General features: G+C 41.3%; 1 protein-coding gene across 1 annotated transcript in view; it reads left to right on the top strand.

The window, feature by feature from the left end:
* spata18 (spermatogenesis associated 18) overlaps positions 1–13,355 on the top strand; it is a 70,171-nt gene that overhangs the window by 40,042 nt on the left and 16,774 nt on the right. The window contains exons 10-11 of the mRNA XM_063043154.1: positions 1,942–2,100; positions 4,431–4,606. Of these exons, the coding sequence (XP_062899224.1) occupies positions 1,942–2,100; positions 4,431–4,606 (335 nt within the window). The remainder of the gene's footprint in view (positions 1–1,941; positions 2,101–4,430; positions 4,607–13,355) is intronic.

Here is a 13,355-nt window from a genome sequence, read left to right as displayed (position 1 = left end):
CGTAGGTTTCAATGAAATCCCCATGCGTTCTTCTAAATTCCAGTGAATACAGGGCCAAAGCTGCCAAATACTCTTCATATGTTAACCCCTTCAATCCCAGAATAATCCTCATGAACCTCCTCTGGACTCTCTCCAATGACAATACATCCTTTCCGTGATTATGGGGCCCAAAACTGTTGACAACACTCTACGTGCGGCCTGACTAGTGTCTTATAAAGGCTCAGCATTACCTCCTTGTTTTTGTATTCTATTCCCCTTGAAATAAGTGCCAACATTGCATTTGCCTTCTTTACCACAGACTCGACCTGTGAATTAACTAATTCACATGGGTTAATCTAATTTTCTGGTTGCCAGAAAGAAGCTGTCTCAGCACAGCATTGTCCTGACCTTTATAAACCTGGGGAAAATTCTAGTTGGGGTATGAATGTTAAATGGTAAGTCATACTGAATTAATCAGCAAATCATTTTGTCCAAATGGAAGCAGTTGCTCTCCTACCAAACCAATCGAAGTCAGAAATCTAAATCCCAGATATTCTTGTTTCTGTACTTTTCATGATTGCATGTGTACAGAGAGAAAGAAAAATCACGGAATGAATAAGTAGATAATGAGAGATTTTTATTTTAGGCAATGTTGTTGGGTGAGAAAGATAAATTTTTCAAATGTAATTTTTAAAAATGTATTTTCAGGCTTGGGAATCTAGACTTTGCTGAAAAAGTCAGCATTCACTGCCTTCTTCAATTCTCCTTTAGTGGGTGGTGTTGAGTTTCCTTGTTAAACCTCCATCTTCCATCTGGTGAAGGTACTCCCACAGGGGTATTCAGTGGGGAAAATGCCAACATTTAGGCACAGCAACAAATAAACACTGGTGATACAGTTCCAAGATGAATGGCGGAGCAGACTTGATGGGCCGAATGGCCTACTTCTGCTCCTATATCTTATGGTCTTAAGATTGTGTGTACAATTTGGTGTGGAACGTCCTGATGGTAGAAGAATTGGGAGGAATTGAAGGAGTATTCTGGGTGTACAACAGAAGTACATTTTGTAGATGGTACTGTATACAGTGTATCCATGGCGAATTGATAGTGGAGGGAATTTGGTGAGATTGCTCAAATGACCTGCACTGCCCTGAATGCTGTCAAACTTCTTTCATATTTTTGGTGCTGCTGTTATTCAAGGAAGTGGGGAGTATTCCACCATCCTGTAGATGCTGGCAAGGCCTTGGTGTCAAGAGGTGTATCACTCTGGGATGCCCTGCTCTTCTAACCGCGGTAGTTCAACGGCTGGTCCAGTTTAGTCTCATTGTTGACCTTCCCAGGACGTTGTTGGGAGCAGCTCTATGATGATAATGCCATTGAACATTATGGGTAGCTGCTTAGACTTAAAGATGGTTATTGCCCGGCAGTTTAGTGATAAGAGCATTATCTGCCTCTTAACAATTCAAGCCTGAATGTCGTCCAGGTCTTATTCCATGTAGTTTGGTTCACGACTACATTCTCCTGTCATGTTCTTTTGTTTGTGTTCTTACTATCTGTTCCCGTTCACTCAATAACCAGACAACTTTGCTTGCAGCTTATCCTCATGATTACTGTTTTCCTCCTTTCAGAGACCTGCCTCCTCTCACACCTCCCTGCAGCTTTACAGACTGATTTTTGTCTCCTTGTCAGTTCTGACCAGGAGTCACTGACCTGAACAATTAACAGTTTCTCCTCCCATGTGCTGAATATTTCCAGCACTTCCTGTTTTTGTTTTGACTATCTCTTTCCCTATGACGATAATGCCTAATAACTAGGGAGAGGGGTTCAGGCCTGGAGGAGCTGTTTGTTTAAATCAGTGCACCACAACAAAGCAAACATGTCAAAGTTGGAAATGACTTCTAAAGGATCAGACAGTGCCAGCAGAACTGTGTCTAAACTGAACGCTTCTGCTCCCGTTGACTTTAGGAGGCTTTTCAAGCAGCAAAAACGGCGTTCCGACAATTCAAACTGCGGGTACGGAAAACATTGTCGCCATCGCACCTTGGCCCAGAGTCGCTGGATGACAATGTGATGGATTACATCATTCGCAATCAGGATCTCTACGATGTCCAGTCCAGCATTGATGTATGTATCTATAAAGAATGTGTCAGTTCCTGCATTTATTGCTAATTCCATTTTTAGTTGTACATCTTTCTTTGTATAAGTTAGTTCAATAATTTATATCGACCATATGCTGAAGAAATCCCCCAGAATTTCTGAACCTTTCACCCAATTTGTGTGTGATATTAAAATTCATGTGGATTAGAAAAACCTCAGAATTTGCAGAAACATACTTATTCGTGCAATGCTGATCTTGCCACATCATAGTTTAAAACATCAAAATGATTAGTGAGCAAAAACAACAGGAAGTAATAGATAATTTATGTACATTAACCGCATACACAGAGCCAGTGTTTCCATTCATTAATTTAAAAGATGTTAATTATCTCATCAGACCAAATGTTAGTTTTACTGGGCACTCAAAACAATGTTAAAGTAGTAACACACACAAAATGCTGGAAGAACTCATCAGGTCAGGCAGCATCTATGGTGAGGAACAAAGAGTAGATGTTTCAGGGGGAGACCATTCATCAGGACTATTTAGTATTAAAATAGTTTAGTGGCCTAGGAATCCATCTGTATTTTTAATGGTGCACTGAAGACTGATTGTGTAGTTTGCCTATATTTTAACATTAGTGTTCAGTGCACAAAATTGCTCAGTATCTGACCCAAAGTATCAGTGTTGCCATTTGATAGTTCACATTCTTGACATTCAGGAATGGGCAAGATGTCCAGAAAATGGGTTTGGGAAAGTGCCTGACTAAAAGGTTGTAGTTGGAGCTTGAATTGGGCTTTGAATCATATTTGTACGAGAAGGTCCACTGAGATCATGAGTGGATGGGCATCAGTGGGGAATGGAAGGAGAGCAGGTAACACAAATCAGTTCAAGGACTTCCAATTGGATCAGGTTATGGTGCTTGGTCCAGGAGGGGGCAGCACTCCAAAGCAAGGGTGACCAGCAACTGATGCTGCATGGAATTGTGTTCTAATGTCCTGGTAGTAAGCGCTTTTCTTTTCCTGATCAAAATCGAGTGCTGAAACCATGGAAAAAGGCAGTTCCCACCTGCATTCTATCACTTGTGATGCCTCTTCAATTTTGAAGAGGTATCCTAGGTAATGGAAAGCAGGTGGGACACTCAGGAACACCTAAATTTGCTGCCATACTAGGAGACTGGCTCCCCATTCTTCAATAATCTAATTCGCTGTTATGTATAACTATACTATTCCATATGTTGTGGTGAGATTAACTTCTGGGTGAGAGTTATTATTGTATACTATAACCACATGCATACTTGATTGTCACCATTTACAAAACCATATTAACATTGTTTTATGATAATCTAAGTCAGGACCAAATGCTGGCAGATTGCCCTCTTTAAGCTAAAATGTTTTTTTTTCATCTGTGAATAAACTTTAGATATTGGAGTATGCACTGCATTTTAAATAAGCTTTCACTAACTCTTTGAGATGGCCACTTGTTGTAAGTGAGGAAACAGATTCGATAAGTCTCACGGACAAGGACTCTGGAAACAGTCTTGGTAGTAAAGGATTTTATTTACAGAAGGCAAGTGTGGGAAAATGGCAACAAGCAACACGCACACAATTTACAGTAGTCAGATCAGCAATAAAACACCCGTGGACAACTAATAAAATCGCGTGGGAACAAAGTACACGCGCGCACACACACATACAACCAAGGGAAAAGTCAATACAATACCCGACACCCCTTGACTCTGTGCGGGCATGGCTCTTATGATATCAGGAGCGATACCCACACCCCTAACCCCATTTAATGCACAACTCACCAACGGCAGGGTGGTCCCTCGGAGGTAGCAAAAAGAGAGAGTGGGTCAAGCACACCTGGCTTCCTTTATAATACAGCAGGGCTGATGAATCCAGCCCAGGTGATTCACAGGGAAGCCAATGGCTCGGTGCCAGCAGAGTTAAGCTGATTACAAAGGCCAATTGCCCAAGGTCAAGTACAAGGCTAATTAAAGGGGCCAATGGTTAGGTGTGCATTGATGGGTGAGGAGGGGTCAAACCTTGATTGGCAGGTGTCGTGCCTTCTGACCAGGTAGTGGGCAGTGCTGTCACGTGACAGTCACGACCCCTCCAATACACCACTAAAATCTTTCCACTGATTTATTACTAATTTTAAATTCACTCATTTCAATGATTTTTTTTTCTAAGACTACAAGCTAGCCAATATCATCTGACTGTTGGTGAGTCAGTCAATGTTTTGATATAAGAGGTGAATAATTCATCAGTAACCTGTGAGATTTTTTTATATAGTGGATGAGACATGTTCTAGTACAGGATAGCTGATTTAAAAAGATCAACTTGTATTTCAACAGGATGTGATCCGTAGCATTAGTGTCCATCCAAAGATCTCCATGCCGCCCGAAGTTGACTTTATATTGATCAGCAGTTTTATCCGTGAAATTTGCCGTGTAGCCTTTGCCATGCAGACACTGGAGCCCCCACTTGACATAGCCTTCACGGCGGATGGTGAACTCTTCAATGAGAATAAGTAAGAGTGCCTTCCATTGTATCAACAGCAACAAATTCCATTTAGTGTTTTTTTTTTCCTTTTTAAGCCTTTTTATTAATTATTGTTGAAAATCAACAACAGAAAAATACATTGAAGTGATCGAGTGGACATATCAATATGTACAATAAGAGTTAAACTATCAACCAAGTTAAACAATGTATCAATAATAATTTAAAAAAAACAAAATGTTAAAGCGTTTTTTTTGGAAAAAAGAAAGAAGGAAAAAGAACCCCTGCTAACTAAAACAAAAAAAACCCTAACAAAAAAAACCCCATTTGGAGCACAAACCCGGAGCTACACGCCATACAAGTTTCCATAAAAGAAAGACATCAATCCGCCAACCAAATCCATTTACCCAAGAATTAGGAGGAGACCATCTTAATTAACTCAAATCAAATGATAGTAACCGGCAAAAGAGCCCCACCTTTTCTCAAAGTCAAATCGAGGATCAAAAGTTTGACTTCTGATTTTCTAGTGTTTTTTAATGTAGCAAATCATCCTCAAGTAATTCATGGGAGCATTGCTGAATTTAAAAATTCACATCTATCTATTTAAGGAGATAGTAGGACGGATTTGTTCATAGCTAGAACTGAAGGAGCAGGAAGTTACTGATCTTAGGTGTTTATGGAAGAATCCTTCAGCTTGGTGATAGTTTAACGATAAAAGCTAACTTTATTTATGATGGGTACAGTGAGATACTTCATTTGGATCAAGTCAGTGAAGACTGTGCTGGACAGTCCACAAGTGTTCCTTCCTGAGCAAGCATAGCATGCTCTAACCGTACATCTTCGGGATGTGGGAGGAAGCCAAAACATCCAGAGGAGACCCACGTAGGGTGAATGTACAGACTCCTTACATGGGGCAACAGGAATTGAAACCCCAGATTAGTAACTGCTGTGCTACAAAGTGTTGTGCTGCCACACTACCATGCCGCCCCAGTCGATAATCAAACCGGTAACGGTGGAGCAAGAACTCAGAACAAATAGAGAGCAGGCACTCAAAGTGTACTTGAGGTGGTTATAGCGATGAGGAAGGACTGAGACCATTTGAAAACTGAAGTTTGAGAGTTGAGATGGTGCTTTTCCTGGAGGCCCATGTAAGTTATGGGGTAATGAATGATGGATGAAATAGACTTGATGTGAGTTTATACAATGGATCATCTGAAAATCTGTCCAAGCTTCTGCAGAGTAGAATGAGCAGTGGTTTGGAGTCTATCAGCATTATTTGTTGTATAAGTAATGCAGGCAGAGTTGCGGAGTTTGCTGAGGATGACAATATTAATAGATATTTGCAGGATCAGAAACACAGCTTGGATCAAGTCTGACATCAAGCTTGTTTCAGTTGGGACAGGTGCTGTGGAGAGGGAGAAGTAATGACCATTTGCACAGATCAGCTATATTCCCAGTATTCAGCTGGAGGATATTTCTGCTTGTTTAGTGTTCTAGAGACATTGTAGGTAAAGATGTGTTTGATCAGTGTACATGTGGAAACTGCAAACATAATGGTATGACCATTGCTTAAATCATCAGTGAGGAATACTGGTATTGCCTCTGCACCTGGAGAAAACATGCTGAATAGCCCAAATTGGCTTCCAGTTTCCTCATTATAACACTGGCTACATTTTGCTTATAAAGCATTTCTCAACATTCTGAAGTTGTTTAAGCAAAGCCAGCATATCAAGTTAGAGGTGTCATATTTATTGAGAGCCATTGAAGATTCATAACTCATGAAAGATGCCCCAGTTTTCAGGAGGAAAAGGACCAAGAAGTAAAAACATCTTTTACTTTAACAGCATCACAAATGGGAGAACGCCTATGGTTTTGATGGCTACCATTTTCTGGCTATTCAGTAATTACTTGTGCTAAATCAATACAGCTGAGTATATTGAATAACTTGCTGAGGGCAACAATCTGTCTTAAACTTTATTTTTGATATTTTATGAATTAATAATCCTCCATACAGGCATTGCTGCGATATTCCTTGGGCATCTTTTTACTTGTTTAAAGTTGCAGGATAATCAGTGATACCTTTTAAACAAATTAATTTATCACTGTTGGTATCCCAGTTGACCTTTTAAGCTAGAAATCATTATTAATGTTATAGTAGTCGCAAGCTTTGTGGATTTAACTAGCCTTTCATTATGTTCTGTTATAACACGTGTTAACCTATTTGCTTAAAATTTGTAACTACTATGCAAAAACAGATAAGAAAGTTCCAAATGAGCATGAGGTCATCAATTTATATTCCCAACTTTTACTAGTTTGTTATTAAAATAGAGTAAACAGAGAATCTAACTATCATTTTGTAATGATGTAAGGGAGAAATTATATTGCAAAAAGGCAGTTATATAAGCTGCTAATAACAGATTATACCATAATATTACATGATCCCGATTGTAGTAGAGTGAATTCTACAGATCCCCTCTATACCCCTCACTATGTGATCTGTTCAAAAGCAAAATATTGCAGATGCTGTAGATCTGAAGTAAAAACAAAATGAAAAATTTGGGAATATTCAGCATCTGAGGAGAAAGGAAGAGTTAATGTTTCAGGTTAATGATTATTTTTGTCTGACTTTATGGAATCTGTTGCACGTTCAATTTGCTGCAAGTCCTAATATTTAAGTTATCAGCTTAACTTTATCAGTTTAACTTTAGTTATCAGTTATCATTCAAAGTTGCTTAAAGGCTTTACACCTTTCCAAAATTATTCCCCTATTCTTGCAGTTTTTTTCCACAAATCACATTTGCCTTTCTTTATCATAGAATGCTAGTATAATGTGAGCATTCGTTTTGAGAGGACTAGAATGTAAAAGCAAAGATGTAATGTTGAGGCTTTATAAAGCACTGGTGATGCCTCACTTGGAGTATTGAGAGCAGGTTTGGGCCCCTTTATCTAAGAAAGGGTGAGTTGACATTGGAGAGGGTTCAGTGAAGGTTCATGAGAATGATTCCAGGATTGAAAGGGTTGCCATACGAGGACCTATTGGTAGCTGTGGGACTGTACTCTCTGGAATTCAGAAGAATGGGGGGGGGGGCGCGGGAGGGATATCATCAAATCCTATTGAAAGGTCTCGATAGATTGGATGTGGAGAGTCTAGGACCAGAAGGCACAACCTCAGAATAGAGGGTGTCCATTTAGAATGGAGATGAGGAGTAATTTCTTTAGTCTGGGAGTGCTGAATTTGTGGAATTTATTGCCACAGGTGGCTGTGGAGGCCAGTCACTGGGCATATACAAGACAGGTTGATAGGTTATTGATTGGTCAGGCCATGAAGGGGTACGGGGAGAAGGTAGGAGACTGGGGCTGAGAGGGAAGGGGATCAGTCATGACAAAATCAGAGCAGACTCTGTGAGCAAAATGGCCTAATTCTGCTTCTAGATCTCATGGTCTTATCAGTGTAAATCTTACTCAGATTTTGATATTACAAACATTATGCAAAAGCAAGTCTTTTGCTGTTGAATTCATTAAATTATAAAACTGACTGTTCATCTAAAATTGGATACAGATAGTAGTGCAAGAAGCAAACAAAATCTAAGAGCATTAGTAACATGCACATGATGCAGGAGAAACTCAGCAGGTTCCAGGCAGCATCTATGGGGGGGGATAAAGAGAATTGATGTTTCGGCAGAGACCCTCTATCAGGACTCGTGATGAAGGGTCTTGGCTTGAAACGTCGACTCCATTACTTTCCATAGATGCTATCTGACCTGCTGACTTCCTCTGGCATTTTAACACTGGATTTCCAGAATTTTTTTTTATCTAAAAGCACTGGTCAGCAAATTTCACAAGGCTGCCTCAACTCTGGCAATGATTAGCTGAGAGTGTGCTGGAAATGGCCTGTTTCTGTGCTGAACATTGAGTCTGTTTCTGTCAGGCCATCTGTCCAGACCAGTGGTTGTGTTCCACAGGAATCTCCACCCACACAGTGTTTGCTTGTATCTAATCCTGTCAGCACATTCTTCTGTTCCCTTTTCCTTGTGTTTATTGAATTACCCTTGAGTGTCTCAGCTATCACTTACATTAGCAAGTTTGATACTCTAACCATTTCAAAAGTACAGGAATAGATCACTCAGTCCCATGAGCAAGTTTGACTTTCTTTTTTCTTTGATCTTGCATGGTGGACTGGTCCAGAAGACAAGATCATATGGAATATCATAAACACAAGAAAGTCTGCAGATGCTAGAAATCCAAAACAACATGCTGCAGGAACTCAGCAGGTCAGGCAGCACCTATGGAAATGAACAAACTGTCATCCCTCCCTTCCAATCTTCCTCCCAGCGTATCCCTGCAAAGGGCCCAAGTGCTACACCTGCCCATACACCACCTCCATCTCCATTCGGTGCTCCAAACAGTCCTTCCAGGTGAGACAACACTTCACCTGCAAACTTGCTGGGGTTGTCTATTGTATCCAGTGATCCCAATGTGGTCTCCACTGCATTAGTGAGACCCGTTGTAATCTAGGGAAACGCTTCATCAAGCACCTCCACTCCATACACCAAAAGCAGAACTTCCCAGTGGCCAAACATTTCAATTCCAATTCCCTTTCCTATTTTAACATGTTGGTCCATTGCCTCCTCGTGTGCCAAGATGAGGCCACCCTCAGGGTAGGAGAACAACGCCTTGTATTCTATCTGGGTAGCTTCCAACCTGATGGTATGAACATCAATTTCTCCTTCTGGTTTTTTAAAAAAAAAAAATATTTTTTCCTCCCTTCCCTTCTTCCTCTATTTTCCACTCCTGGCTTTTGACCTCTTCTCACCTGCCTATCACTTTGCCCTGGGTCTCCTCCTCTTTCTTTCTCCTAAAGTCTACTCTCCTCCCCTATCAGATTCTTTCTTCTCCAGCCCTTGAGGTTTCCTACCTACTTGGCTTCCCCTGTCACTTTCCATCTAGCCTCCTCCCTCCTCCCCCCAACCACTCAACCTTTTTATTCTGGCATCTTCCCCCTTCCTTTTCAGTCCTGAAGAAGGGTCTCGGCCCGAAATGTCGACTGATTATTAATTTCCACAGATGTTGCCTTACCTGCTGAGTTCATCCAGCAATTTGTGTGTGTTGCTTAAGATTAAATGAAATCCAGATAGAGCTCGATAACTGTATCTGGTTTGGTGAAGTGAATGAGGGTGGTAGTGGAGGGCTGCATTTCAGACTGCGGAGCAGTGACCAGTTGTGTTCTGCATCTGCTGTTTGTCATGAATTAATGATTTGGATGAGAATGTAATTATCATGGATAGTATGTGTGCAGATGACACCAACGTTGTTGGTATAATGGACAGTGAAGAAGGTTATCTAAGATTACTGGGAAAGTGGCCTAAGGAACGGCAGATGGACAAGTGCAGAGTTTTGCTTTTTACTATGTTAAATTCCAAGTTTAAACTATGGGAGGACTTGCACAGTAAATGTCCCTGGAACAGAGAGACCTAGGCGTACAATGCATTCTTTCCTAAAGATGGTAATACAAGTAGGCAGAAAAGTGAAGAAAGCATTTGATACCAATGACTTCAAAGTCAGTCAAGTTTACTACCATATCTACAACTTCATTAATGTATAGGTGCAATGAAAACTTGTTTGCAGCAACTTCATAGGTACATGGCTTGCACAAGAGGAAGCACAAATTATACATAAATTAGAACAAAAAAAATCTAATTCCATTGGAGTGCAATGTGGTCATAGTGCTACTATACTGATAGTGATTAGAATTGTGCAGTTTAGTTCAAGGGAAGTACTTGTTCTTGAACTTGGTACTGTAGGACTCCAGGCTTCTGTACCTCCTGCTCATCTGTCAGGCATTGCATACAACACACAATTCATTGTTGATATCACACTTGGAGTATAGTTTGCAGTTCTTCTCGGCTAGCTATAGAAAAGATTCACAAAGATGGCACCAAGACAGGGGGGCTTGAGTTATAAGTTTTTTTTTCAGTTGTATAAAGAATAGAAGGAGGTGAGAGTTGATTTCGGACCACTGGAAAATGACACTGGTGAGGTAGTAATGGGGATCAAAGAAAAGGCAGATGAACTTAAGTACTTTGCTTCAGTCTTTACTGTGGAAGACACTAGCTGTATGTTAGAGATACATGAGTGCCATTGCTATTACAAAGGAAACGGAAAAGTCTAAAGGGGATAAGTCACCTGGACCAGATGGACGATATCTCAGAGTCCTGAGAGTGGTTGCTGAAGAAATAATGGATGCATTGATCCTGATCTTTTGAGAATAACTTGATTCTGGCATGGTCCTGGAGGAACAGAAAAATGCAAATGTCACTCCACTCTTTAAGAAGGGAAGAAGATAAGAGGAAATCTAGCCTAACCTTGGTGGTTGGGGAAGTGTTGGAGCCCATTATTAAGGATGAAGTTTTCGGGTACTTGGAGCCTAATCATAAAATAAGTCAAGGTCAGCATGATTTCTGTAAAGAGAAGTCTTGCCTGACAAAATTGTTAGAATTCTTTGTGAATGTAACAAGCAGGGTGGACAAAGGAGAGGCAGTGGATGTCATTTACTTGGGTTTTCAAAAGGCATTTGATAAGATGCTACACAAGGCTGCTTAAAATAAAATCATGTGGCATTATAGAAAAGATACTGGCATGGATAGAGGAATGACTAACAGGCAGAAGGTAGTGAATGGGAATAAAGGGGTCTAGTGACTAGTGGTGTTCCTCAGGAGCAAAGTATTGGAACTGCTACTTTTCACATTGTTTGTCAATGAGTTAGATAGTGGAATTGTTGGCTTTGTGGCAAAGTTTGCGGGTGATACAAAGATAAGTGGAGGGGTAGGTAGTGCTGAGGAAGCAAAGCGATTGCATCAGGACTTGGACAAATTAGAAGAATGGGCAAAAAAAGTGGCAGATGGAGTACAGTGTTGGGAAATGAATGATAATGCATTTTGGTAAAAGGAACAATAGTGTGGACTATTATCTAAACGGGGAGAAGGTTCAAACATCAGAGGTGCAGAGAGACTTGGGAGCCCTTGTGCAAGACTCCCAGAATTTACAGGTTGAGTCTGTGGTAAAGAAGGCAAATGCATTTATTTCAAGGGGAAGTGAATATAAAAGCAAGGAGATAATGCTGAGGCTTTATAAACGCTAGTCAGGCTGCATTTGGAGTATTGCCAACAGTTTTGGGCCCCATAGTCACAGAAAGGATGTGTTGTCATTGGAGATGGTCCAGAGAAGGTTCGCAAGGATGATTCCGGGAATGAAGGGGTTAACATATGAGGAAGTTTTGGCAGCTTTGGGCCTGTACTGACTGCTGGAATTTAGAAGAATGTGTGTGTGGGGGGTTGGGGGAGGGGGAATCTAATTGAAACCTACCGAATGTTGAACAAACTACATAAGGTGGATGTGGAGAGGATGTTTCCTATGGTGGGAGTGTCCAGAACTAGAGGGTACAGCCTCAAAATTGAGGGGTGACCCTTTAGAAAAGAGGTAAGGAGAAATTCTTTTAGCCAGAGAGAAGTGAATCTGTGGAATGCTGTTGCCACAGACTGCGGTGGAGGCCAAGTCCGTGTGTATAGTTAAGGCGGAAGTTGATTGTTTCCTGATCAGGCAGGGAATCAAAGCACATGGCAAGAAGGCAGATGTATGGGATTGAGTGGGATCCAGGGTCAGCCAGGATGGAATGGTGGAGTAGACTCGATGGGCTGAATGGCTTAATTCTACTTCTGTCTTATGGTCTATTGGTGATTTTCACTCTGAGTAACTTGAGTCTCTCGACCTTGGTGCCATCGATGCAAACGGGTAGTTGATGTAAACAGAAGTCAATGGCTAGTTTTTTTTTCCCGAGCATTCACATTGAGGAAAAGGTTGTTGTGGCCTCACTAGTCTCTCTACCTCCTTTCTGTCCTCCGATTCTTCATTACTTGAGATGTGGCCCACTGAGGGAGTATAATCCACAAACTTGTAGATGGGGTTAAAGCAGAACCTGGCCACAGTCATGAGTGTACAGGGAGTAGAGTAGGGGGTTGCGGTCACAGCCTTACGGGGCACCAGTGTTGAGAATAATTACCGCTATCCTTGCTCTTTGTAATTGGTTGTTTAGGAAGTCAAAGATCAAGTTGCAAAGGGAGGTCGTCACTCCCATGTGTATGGAGTTGTTCTCCAGGAGGTATAGTATTTAAGGCAGAGCTGTAATCAATAAGGAATAGTCTAACATAGGTGTCTTTACTGTTCAGGTGCTCCAGAAATGAGTGTTGGGCCAGGGAAATGAGGTCCAGCATAGTTCTGTTTTGGCAGAGGACAAATTGGAGTGGGTCGAGGTTGTCTGGGAGGCGGGAGTTAATGAGTGCCTTGATCATCCTCTCGAAGCACTTCATGATGGTGACTCTCAGAGCCATTAGGTGGGAGGCACATTACTTTGTGTTTCTTGGGTACTGTGAAGTTAGTAGTAGTCTTAATGCAGTTGGGAGCCACAGACTGAAGCAGGGAGGGTTAAAAATATCTGAAATATCCCCACCAGCTGATCGGCACAGGGTCTAGGGACACAGCCACGGGCCCCATCCAGGCCAGATGCCTTCTGTGGGTTCACTGTCTGGATGACTGATCCAGCTTCCTCAACAAAATATAGTGATCTCAATGTGAAAATAATTATGTAAAGTCTCTTCTCCTGAGTCACATGTTGTGAATATTGGTGTTGGTTTATATCCCTGCTTGTTGTTGCCCTTCCTGTAAGGATTGTCATCACCCCTCGCGTGACTGTGTTATCTGTGCTTGCTTTCCCGCATGCAATACAA

The sequence above is a fragment of the Mobula hypostoma genome, chromosome 3 (assembly GCF_963921235.1).
Source record: "Mobula hypostoma chromosome 3, sMobHyp1.1, whole genome shotgun sequence".
Lineage (NCBI taxonomy): Eukaryota > Metazoa > Chordata > Chondrichthyes > Myliobatiformes > Myliobatidae > Mobula > Mobula hypostoma.
The sequence above is the reverse complement of the archived record's forward strand: the minus strand, read 5'-3'. Positions and strand labels throughout refer to the sequence as shown.